The following is an 11,563-nucleotide window of genomic DNA, read 5'->3' on the forward strand; positions in this document are numbered from 1 at the left end:
AGAGAATGGAGCACCTCCAGGTGACTCTTGAGCTTGGTCAGGAGTTGACTCTATGTTCACTTCTGAGGCTGTGTTGGTTTGAGAGGAAGACGGCACCTCCACTTCTCCAGCTTCCTGCACTGTAGGTGAATCAGGCTCAAGAAATGGGTTTGAGACTGGCTTTCTTCTTGTTACCTTCTTTATGCCTTTCCTTCCTTTGGCCATTGTGGGTAGAGGGGGAAGATCTGGTAGAGTAGACTCATCATAGGTTCTCTTGTCACCAATGGCTTTCCTCGGCGCTCGTCATTGCCAATTATAGCTACCACGACAAATTATGTATGATCTTGTAGTAAGAAAATTGAGTTATAGGTCAAGACGACCATGAGAAACCGGAGGAAGACTACACGAAATTGAATGCGGACGTGTCATTGTTTTGCTAGAGCATGCACTAGAGCGACAAAAGCTGTGATCCGAGATGTCAGGGGCTTTTGTCGCAGTTCTTGCTTGGCTACTCCAAGTTGATCGTTAATAGTGATTGAATGGATGTAATTTCTACCATGTTGACTGAATTTGATTTTGAAGTTTAACATGTACTACCTCCGTTTCAGTGAATAAGATTTATACTATTTTAAAAAAGTCAAACCATCTAGAGTTTAACTATTTGTAAAAAAATTTATTAACATGCAAAATACGAAATCAATATCACTAGATACTACATCATGAAATATATTTTCATATGAAATATATTTTCATATAACATCTATAGAATATCACATTTGTTGATAGAGTTTTATAAAAAATTGGTCAAAATTTGCTTAGTTACACTTTTTAAAAATACATAAGCCTTATTTATTGGAACGGGTAGTATTAGACTGTCCCAATGTCTACAAACCAAAATTATGTGTGTTTTCTTGTTCATCTCAAATTAGTCTACCGTTAATTTGCATTTCACCATTAGCTCTTCCCTGTTTCTCTCTCTCGCCTATGTAACCCAATCGAGTTGAGAAAAGGGGCGGAACATGATCTGTACTAGCAGCAGCAATATCATCATAAGGAAACGAACGAGGATAGAAATAATCTTACATAACCCTTATCACGATGGATGGATCTTAGTCATCTTACAGAGGAGGATAGTGCGTGCGTACGTGTGCAACTTCTGCTGCTAGAAACTTTGTATACCTAATAATGATGATATTGATAATAGATCAACTCAAGTGTTAAGCACTAGTAATAGCACCACTGATCGAGCACTCAACTAAACATAGAACGGCGGCTGCCACTGCTAATCCTGCTGGGCCGCCGCTTGCCGTTGCGGAGGAAGGAGGGCCGATCGATGGCCTGGAGGTCGTCGAAGCGCAGGCTGATGACCTTGACGTCGAAGAGCCGCCTCCTGCATGTGGAGGCCGGCGGCTCCCGCGGCTTCATGGGCGCCGGCGGGCAGCTGACTGGTTCCCCCAGATAGCTGACCCCGGTCGGCGTCCGGCAGCGGTAGTCCTCGCCGTTTGCAGACGGTTCCGTGGCGGCAACGCGCAGGCGTCCCGGCGAGTAGGCGGGCGGCGCGCACGGCTGATAGAACTCCGGCGATGCAGCTGACATGACGGGAGATGTGGAGAAATTTGAAAAGGATGTCGATTGTGGGCGAATATGTAGGAGCAATCGGAGGAGAGTGTCAAACAAGAAGGACGCGTCATGCGGCGAGGAAAACAAGGGACTCTTTCCTTCTTTTTCCACCACGGTTTAGATAGGATTGAGAGGTTCCTTTTTTTTTTCTTTCGATTATCACATATCACATGCCGATGATTAAGACGGAAATTACCGATTTAGTTGCGAGTTTGCCTCGGATACTCGTTTCTAAATTTGAATTGCCGGACAAGCCACGTGTGCTTGACTGCCACGAATAGAATAACTGATTTGGCTGTGCATATATACCATCTCTGACCGACCTATGACCTGATCACGACGCCCAGCATAGGATGCGCACGCCCGTATGATGGGTCACCTCACCGCTTTTCGGCTAGACTCGCTCGGAACAAAAGTTTGGATGGATAGAGGAGGTCTCGGTCTGTGAGCATCCCCAAAAACTTCTCCCAAAAAATTTGGGGCACGCGATAAAAAAATTGTTTTCAGTCCCGCGTTCCAAAGCCTTCATCCGGCATCGGTCAATACGGTGCCCAGCGCCTTGAACCTGTTCCCGCTACACATGGGACGTTTCAGGCACGTCGGACACATGGAAAAGCGTGACGGGTTCCCATCTGTCGGTGACTATTTTCATAACCGTTGGTTCACGCCATTTATTTCTCGTCGCGGATTCCCTCCCGCGCCTGGCGCCTCCCACCCCTCTGTCGCAGCTTGATTTGCCGGCCGTTTTGACGGCTAATCTCTTCTGAGTCGGCACCGTCGTCACGGCTGGCTCTCTCACCGGCCTTTTCGCCGCCACCGTTAAATCTGCCCCACCTCCGCACACATAAGGTGGTCAACACCTTGTCAGATAGGCGCGATAAGCCGCTGTTCGTTGTCGTCTCCCGCGACTGAATTTTAACCATTAATTTTACTTCAGACATGAATAGCGACGACGAGATGCTTGTCTGACTGCTGGAGGACAAGCAAGCCTTCGACGACGACATCCGGGAGCATTTGTTGATCATCGCGTCCCTCCAGGACATGCTTGATGCCGAGACGGAGAAGCGGAAGAGGCCGCGCCGCGACGCCTTGATCTAGCCTCATTTATTACATTTGTTTAGTTGTTTTATTGTTTGTTGTATTTTAATTTGAATAATTTTGGCAAACATATTTATTTGTATACTGTATTTAATAAATGGTTGTGTTTTGGAAAACCCTATAAAAAAACGTTTGGACTGGCGTTTAGGAGACGCGGTTGGGGAGCCACGTCTCCTAAACGCGAACAAAACACGTCCCCCAAACATTCAATCCGGCGCCGTTTCGGGGACACTTTGGGGAACGAGACTGGAGATGCTCTTAAGGCACTCCTAGGGCAGGCTTAGGAAGAACGGTCAGATCAGCTGTTTTTTCAGGGATAGGGTTGGGCGCGACAAAAATCGACAACGGATGTGTGCGCGAGATGAATGGAGAAGCTGAAATTCGGGTGGCTTTATCCGACAAAGCTAGGGTCACCACCCTCTTTCGGTTACCCCTCCATTAGAAGCCAGCAAAATTCATTTTTTCCCACTTCCTACACCAGCGGCGGTGGAGGTGACCTAGATTTGTACTGCCACACTGTACCCTCGCCGTCCTCAGGAGGAGGACCTCGAAGGCAAGAGAGGTAGGAGCCCAACGACGATGCCTTCAAGAAGGGAAGCAAAGCTCCAAGACGTCGCCACGGTAATGACCGGAGTCAGGCTGAGTTTTCACCCGGAGCTTGCACTCCCGTGGCGAGGCCTCCGTTACAGGCAGGGCTGCCGGAGCATGCCAGCCAGCGCACTATCGCTGCCGTCAACCATACACGTGAACCAGAGCATCTTCCGCAGGCCAGAACGGATTTGACACATCCCACATCACCCAGTGCGGCCCCAAGCAGCCACCACGCTGCCACCCCTGCAGACGTCGTCGCCGAGCCCTCCACCCCTGCACACACGTAGCCCAAACCACACCACGAACCGCCGCCAACATGCAGACCAAGGCCACGAGCAGATCTGGCCATGCCCCGCACACGCCGGTCATGCCAGACAACCAGCGCCTCCACACCGATGATGTAGAGCACCACAGCTTCCCAAGGCCGCCGCCCCAGTTTACGTGGGGCCGTCGTCGTCCCAGTCGTTCCGACCATACCACCAGCGCCACCTCCATAGATTACAACCCCCCGAGCCACCTTGGTAGCCAGGCCCGCCACCAACACGAGCCACCTTGGTAGCCAGGCCCGCCACCAACACGGCAAGGGCCGGCAGCAGCGGCGGTGACAGAGGCCAGGAGAGGGCTACGCGGCGGCGGAGGGTCGCCCCCGGTGTCGCCTAGGTGCGACACGGGGGAGCGCTTAGTGGAATGCACCTTTGAAGGTGCAGAATATAGCCACACCGAAAGCAACACAAAGGGCATCTTCTTTTTGTGCCAGATACACTAGCGAATGGAAACTGAGTACGCTGTTTGTCTGTGCCATGATTCTGCTGCCTAGCTAGCTAGTACTGCGTTAAAACTGGAATTAAGCTGCGAACCGGTTCTCAATGAGGCGGCGTCGAGCGGTCGGCGACATGCCTGAGCATCGCCTTGGCGGACTCCCGCGCAAAGTGCCGCTGCCTGAACTGCACGTAGGGGTAACAGAGCGCCGACAGCGGGTGCGCCGGCTTGGAGAAGGAGAACACCTCGTACCACACCCGCTCCTCCGAGTCCACCTGCACCGAGAACCGCTCCTCCCCGGCCTGCACACACAATGTCAAACCATCAAAACATATTTCTGAGTAATGCTTGTACGTGGCTATTACTGGATCATTGCGGTGGGGAATGAATGTACCAGTAGATGGCCTTGCAGGGTGCCGCTGCCGAACGCGAAGATGCCGCCACATTTCGCTCGCCCACCACCACTGTTTTCATCGGTGACATAGGCGATCTGGAGCGGGAACATGACCCATGGGACCACCTCCTTGTAGCAGATGCAGAACCTCGCGCCGGTCTTCACTGGTGTGTCTGGGTCCACTTCCGCCCAGCCGAGCGCCAAGTGCCTGACGAAACAACATCAGTTCTTAACAATCAAGCAGACATAAGAATGAAAGTGAAGATTTCATTAAAAAAAAAATACGAGGGAACATGTCAGGTTTAATAATTCCACTTCCGGCTTACTTCCAGGATACAAGGGCCGACTTGGCACGGACGAAGGCGTCGGCGCCGGAGCCGACAAGGACACGCGATCGGTTCACCGAGAAGCCGCGGTCTGCGAGGGCTCTGTCCGTGTCTTCTGAGGTTAATGCAGTTGCTGATTTTGGAGTTGAAGCACCGTGGAGAGACGCCTCATAGTTGAAGCCACTGGTGGATGCGAGGCAGGACTTCTGCTGCTCCGACGAGGGGCGGCCAAGGCTCAGGAAGAGGCCTCCCCATGCCATGGATCCTGGAGAAAAATATGGTGTGAGGGTGTGAGGGCAATTCATTGACAAGGTGATTTTTTTTTTCTTTGAGAGGGATAGAATGAACATTCAGTTATTATGCATGCCAAACATGGGTGAACATGGGTGATCTCCTGAACACATGAATTTTGGTGCATATTGGAAACGCCTAAGGCTCAAAACAATTAAGCTTTGATTTTGACTTGACATGGCATAAATAATCAAGTGCGGCAAATAACCATGTGTGGATTTATTGTTTTGAAAACGGACTAGCTGTTATAAGGAATCTGGAAAATCGTGTGACTGAATCCTGAGATATTCCCCTGATCAATTCTGAGATATTGGTCATTTCGGTTGATTCTATTCTATGTGACAGGGTTTGGTTTAAATTTTTGTTTGTTCTTCACCCACATTGCAATCCATCCCCATAGGCCACAACGCAGACAGAACAAACATCTAGAACAGTGAAGCACTCTTTTGATCCTCAAGTTGGATTCATTTCGATGCGTTTTTCTAGCGTGATCTACGGGGCAGTGATCTGGAGACTGTTTCTAGCATTTAACTTGGTGGATCCTAAAATCTGGGAAATTCCTGACATAGGATGATATGTGACAGAGATTCAAGGCAGGGACAGTGAAGGAGGAGGGACATGTCTGAAAGAACCGCAGGAAGCGGAAGGGCAAGTGGTGAGGCTTGTCCGAGTGGCGCCAGCGTAGGCGGAGTGGTGCAGAGCCAGAAAGTTGTATAGGGAACATGACCCAGGGAAGGGAATCACCTCCTTGTAGCAGATACAGAACGCAGACATAACAGTAGAGTTTAACATGTTAGGTTCAGTAAACTGAGGACAGGAGGGCAGACTTGATGCGGAGGAATGCGCCGACAACAAAGGCCCAAGCCAATCGAATGTTGATCCTAACTTGACAAAATATATAAAGAAACAAATGTGGTAAATAATCACCAGCCACATAGGTTGTTACTACAGCTTGTGATTTTTGTGTTGTAGCACCGTGGAGAGCTGCATCGTAGTTGAAACAACCAGCAGCCGCGCGAGGCAGCCAGGCAAGATTTCTGCTGCTCCGGGCGAGGGCCAGTTGAAGCTCAAAAATAGGCCTCCCCGTGAAATGGATTATAGAGGGAATGGTGTGTGGCTGCTTGGGCAAGTAACATGACGATTGTGTTTTTCATTGACAGAGGAAGCATATGCATATTTTGTTTTTCTTTGGGCCATAGATTGCAATGAACACATGGATTTTGGTGCACACATTTGGAAACGACGAAAGCCTAGAAAAATTAAGCTTTTCTTCTGACTTGACAAATGGGGATCAGCTCTGTTGAAAAAATGACTAGTCGTTACTATAAGGAACCCGGAAACTCTCTGGAAGGAGCAGGGCCAATTTCGCTGAATCCTGAGATGATCATCCCCTGATCAAATTATTCGGCATAAGGATCCTAGAGGAGCTGATGCGAGGTTGTTAAATCCAAACAGCAGGCGTGCGCTATATACATAATTTATCTGACAAAATTGGTGCTCTACTGAACACATAAATTTTGGAAACAACAAAGAGCCACACCAACTGAACTTGCAGACCCCAATTTCATTTCACCGAATCGTCCTATGACGCCCACCCATCATGGCATGTGTGTTGGATTGGTTGGGAGATGCTACTGCTGGTTATTTCTTGAGTCAAATCCCCTCCGAGAATCCCGGGAATCGTTGTTTGTTCAGGGAATCTTGGAAAAATTCCTCACACGTGAGGTAGATTGGGCAAGGAGCCAAGGAGAATGGAGGCGGCAGCGGAGCACATACCTGGAACCTCAAGAAAAGGGGCACCTGTCTTGGCGGCGGTCGCGGAGTGTTGGAGACTGGGGAGTCAGCCGGCCGAGGACCGTTGCGGCGGCCGGCGACCGGCCGGCAAGAGCAACCGTGGCAAGGTGCCTCTCCTCTCGGAGGTAGTAGCTGCAGTAGTGCAGTGGGCAGTGGACACTGGGCTTTGAGTATGTGTGAGTCAGTGGAGGCCCATTGAGCTTCCAGCGCACCGCTGAGGAATAACAACCCAGCGAAGGGGCTCATTTCGGGGGAGCGCCTATTCTCGTGTGTTTCATATTGGACCCGTCTAGGGAGCATCCGGTGCCAGCTTCTCCTACCCAGCATCCGGATGCTAACTGTCCTACCTAGCATCTGGATGCTGTTTTGGTGAATTCAGCACCCAATCAGAAAAAGGAAGTTACATGTAAGAGAAAAGGTAGTAGAGAGCGGCTCTTGGCGAACTGCTCGTCTTCATACGCTCACAGGGGCCAAGCAGGTCCACCAGCTATTCCTCCATAAATACATAGCGATACGTATGAATCTAGAAACGTGTAAACACAGCAAAAAAATAACTATGTGCTCGATCACCCCAGCAAGGTACTGTAGAAAAATTCCAAGTGCACGAAGCAATAGCTAGTAACCCTGAATCAACTTAGTTGGATTCATAGATCCCATTTGTATGCAACAAAGAACAAACTTGAAACAACTTAGATTACAAGAAAAAAAACTTAGGTCCTTGAAATCAAGGACAACAATCCCTATGACAACTAAGTTAGATTCAGAGATCCAATGAGCATACAAACCATCAACTTTGATAGACAGGAAAACCCAAGTTCCATGCAACAAACAGAAACATTTGGAAAACAAACTCGGTTGCATATCCACTAAAATCCCATGTGCAACTACAGTAGCTGCAGGTCCAATTACATCAGTTCGAAGTGCAGCTGAGTCTGGTGTGCCGACGAGATGTTCAATGTTGATTGTTCTTGCCTGAGAAACATAAGAGAAGAAATATCATTTTCTGATCGCCTTGTCATACAACCAAAAAGGGATCGGCTAAAGCGAAATTAAGAAAATTTATGGTCGCCTTATTGGACAACTGAAATCCTAGTTTGAATATATACACGAAACAACTTAATAAGAGACATCAAGTATAAAAGATATACTTAAAAGCTAGTCTCCTAGAAACTACATTTTCCAATTAATATCATTATTCCGATCATGAAGGCATTGTCTATATAAACAAAAAAGCAGGTAGATGATTGAACACAACTTAGCTAGCTAGAAAGAGCAACTTATCTCATAAGCATATTTCATCAAAGCATATGGTTGTAACTCAAATTTAAGATGTTGCTAAACACCATAACAAGTCAAACCAAACAAGCTTACTGTAAAAAAGACAACTTAGTCAAATTCAGTAAACAACTTAAGAAACTTCAACAAAACAACTCTCAGAAATCAGGATGCAACTTAGAAGATAAAAACACGAACTAAAAACACGCTAACAATAAAAACAACTTATTTGGATTATCTGCACAACTTAATCATGTTGAACAAATACAACTTAGAAATCCAGTATACAACTTACTAAACCAATGGATAAAACACAAACAAAAAACTATATTGACAATGAAAACAACTTAGTTAGAATCTGTGCACCATTTAAGCATGTCGAACAAAACAACTTCATGAAATCCAGTATACAACTTACTAAAAACATAGGATAAAACCAAATAATGCATACTGAGTAAGTTGATAACAACTTGGTAAGGTGATACGAACAACATAGTTGGATCACTATGTAGAATCAGAACATTGCTTGTAAAAGAGCTTGGTGATAATAAGAACAACTTAGTTAAATGTTGAAAACAACTTAAGCATCTTGATAGAAGCAACTTAATAAAACCCACTATGTAACTTAGAGACATTGCTTGTATAACAATTTGGTTAGGTGACAACTTACTTACATGGTAGAAACAACTTAAGCATGTTGATAGAAGCAACTTAATTAAATCACTGCGTAAACTCGGGAAATTGTGAAAGAACTTGGTCACGTGACAAAACACAACTTAGTTAGATGGTTGAACCAAATTAATCAAGTTGATAGAAGGAACTTCATTAAATCACTACGCGATACTCGGGACATTGCTTCTAAAACAGACGGGTTACGTGATAAAACACAACTTAGTTACATGGTTCAAAAAACTTAAGCACTTGTTCAAAAATAGCATCTTCTTGGAAAAACAACTTTGTTAGGTGTTCCAGGAAACTCGTCGTTGTCGACCACACCTCGTGCGCACCTGCACATATACAAATAAGCCTTGCGCCAAGAAGGTCGCATCTCCACAATAGGCAGTAGACCTAGAGGAGGCCGCAGGTTGGTTCACTCCATCACATAGGCATTAGGAACGTTCTCTGCATCGAAAGATCTTCATGGTGATGCATCTCCCTAATTTAGGCACTGTTTGATGGCTCTGCATTTTTTAAGTATTCTAAGAATACTACAGGTTTCTAACAATCCGAAGTATAAAATATTTTTAGTTGTTTGGCTGCCAACTAAAACTACAGTGTTATACTACAGTATCCCAAAACTTATAGTATTGTATCTGTATTTTAAAAAACAACCTGCAACCTCTGTTGTTATAAACTGAGAAAGCGAGAAAACAAAGATTCACGCCATTTGTTGTTCCACCCTGCCACCACATGCGCCAGATGTGACGATGACAAGGTTATTACAATTCAGGATTTAGCGTGAGTGCAAGAACCGGTACTTGGCGTGCCAGATGATGCAATTATGTGTTGATTAAAAGCATGATTTGTAGCTTTATAGTGTGTCAGTTGAAGCACTCAACGTGATACAGGCATGCCTGCAACAGCAAGGAACATGGCTATCGGTCAAGGTGACCATCCATGCAACGTAATTACCGGTCAAAACTGCAGCAACTAAGCAATTGCCAAACATCTCGGTAGTTTTACAAAAACTGAGAAAAATAGTAGTTTTAAGTAACTAAAGTATTACTTGCCCATGCATTAAGATACTATGGTTTTGGAATAATTCAGTTTTGAAAAAAAAACTGAGCTGCCAAACAATCACTAACCATTGTCTTTGCTATTCGAACAAGGTCTTCCTAGGACAGGGAAAACCCACTGTTTGGGGAATGCTAAATGGTATCCATCTTGTTCAGTATCAACATTACCATGCTGCTCTGCTAAAGAAACTTGCTCCTGAAAGTTATAAGCAAGTTGGTGCTACTACTAACAATGCTTCAGAGGCTTTTGTTGCGGGGTCTATTGACGAAATTTTGCAGAGCATGGATCAAACCTGTTTCACACTGTTCCCAAGCTTTGCCCCAAACCCCGGATGCTTGTCCGTGCCCCATCAAATGTTGCAACAGATAAGTTGTTTTCTCATGTTCTAGAACGAGGTTTCATAAATGGTCAGATGAAGGTCTACAGCCCTGATGTTGCTCTTGATGGAGTTGGCACAATCTCGTGCTGCCCAAGCTGTTTCAGTTGAATGACGGACAGAACATGTTTTGATGAAGGGCTGCGATGGAGTAATTGGTTGGTTACCGCAGCTAAAAGGCCATGAGCAGCAGTTATCGCATGATATAGGGCTTCTACAGAGGGAACTTAATATGGTGGCAGTGTCTGGTAGTGCAGATGGGCATAACATAACACCACCAAACACATGAAGTATTACCGATGCATCTAAACCAAGTGTGCAGTTTTAGTAGATAAATGACACTAGCGCAACAAATCAATGAGGTGCAAAATGTTAGGCATCCATACTGTCAACACACTGAAGGCAATTCAACGAACACTTGGTGCGCGCCAGATAAATTGCAGGACAAACCCAACTTACTCTGGCCGGTGCAGATGTGCTTGATGTGCTAGCCTGAATGGATGTTGACGAAGGTGTCATCACAGCAACCAGCGGGCAAAAGGCCAAGGCCAGCCCAGGCCAACACCAGAGTCGTACCACCATAGTCGCACCATTATAGAGCCGAGTGAGCACATGAAACCAGGGGAGGCCGAGGCATCATGGTATGCTCAAGGTTGAAGGAGAGGGCGTCGTGGTGGACCAGTAGGAGCACCAGAGGGCGAGGTCGACGGAGAGGATCTCGGGGGCGTCGAAGGTGCAGCCGAAGGAGCTGGTGCTGGAAGCAGCGCCGGCAGCCCGAGCGATACAAATAGGGTTGCCGCTGGGCCTTCCTAGGAGGCGTGGTGCTAGGGAGGCTGCGTGGAACTGGTGGAGGCGTCCATGGAGGGGGGGCGCAGACGAGTTCGAGGTGTCGGAGCCGCCTCGGTGAGCCCGAGCCACAAGGCTAGGGTTAGCCTTGATGTCGCACTTGGGAGCAGACTGGCATGGCGCTAGTGGGGATCCAGTATAGTAGATGTGCGCAGTGCGGCGCCGGCGCACGAAGGCGGCAGTAGTTGCCGGCGGCGGGCGAAGCAGAAGCTGCCGGCGGCGACATCATGGGAGAGAAGGGGGCGAGACGGGGCCGTGTTCGGCCGTGTGAGCGCGACTAGCCACAGAAAGTGGAATCCTGTCGGGACCGTCAGCCCGAAGAGTCACGCGATGGACATGATCGGACGGTGCGAAATCGAGTGCTCGAGCGGCCAGGTAGCATCCGAGCGCTTTTTAGCAATTGGGTTCATATTTGACTCTTGTTGCCTTGGTTAGCGACCCAACACATGTCTCTCCTTGTGCCGCGCCAGCCCAAAT

At 47.4% G+C, this 11,563-nt stretch overlaps 2 protein-coding genes and 1 long non-coding RNA gene across 3 annotated transcripts; all 3 read right to left on the minus strand.

Moving 5' to 3' along the window:
* Nucleotides 1–1,038: 1,038 nt before the first annotated feature.
* LOC124701191 (cyclin-dependent protein kinase inhibitor SMR1-like) lies at nucleotides 1,039–1,575 on the minus strand. The gene has a single exon (XM_047233242.1). It carries the CDS (start codon nucleotides 1,573–1,575, stop codon nucleotides 1,231–1,233), a length of 345 nt encoding a protein of 114 aa, XP_047089198.1. The 3' UTR covers nucleotides 1,039–1,230.
* A 2,434-nt stretch (nucleotides 1,576–4,009) lies between these two features.
* Nucleotides 4,010–6,944, minus strand: LOC124701192 (UPF0548 protein At2g17695-like). Its single transcript, XM_047233243.1, has 4 exons — nucleotides 6,835–6,944; nucleotides 4,768–5,032; nucleotides 4,442–4,649; nucleotides 4,010–4,349 (listed from the first exon to the last, which is right to left on the minus strand). Exons 2-4 carry the CDS (start codon nucleotides 5,025–5,027, stop codon nucleotides 4,152–4,154), a joined length of 666 nt encoding a protein of 221 aa, XP_047089199.1. The 5' UTR covers nucleotides 5,028–5,032; nucleotides 6,835–6,944; the 3' UTR covers nucleotides 4,010–4,151.
* A 542-nt stretch (nucleotides 6,945–7,486) lies between these two features.
* Nucleotides 7,487–11,305, minus strand: LOC124701193. The gene is made up of 2 exons (XR_007001933.1): nucleotides 10,700–11,305; nucleotides 7,487–7,824 (listed from the first exon to the last, which is right to left on the minus strand). It is a non-coding gene; the product is annotated as an uncharacterized LOC124701193 (long non-coding RNA).
* Nucleotides 11,306–11,563: the final 258 nt, after the last annotated feature.

The sequence above is a fragment of the Lolium rigidum genome, chromosome 3, assembly GCF_022539505.1.
Source record: "Lolium rigidum isolate FL_2022 chromosome 3, APGP_CSIRO_Lrig_0.1, whole genome shotgun sequence".
NCBI classification, from domain to species: Eukaryota; Viridiplantae; Streptophyta; class Magnoliopsida; order Poales; family Poaceae; genus Lolium; species Lolium rigidum.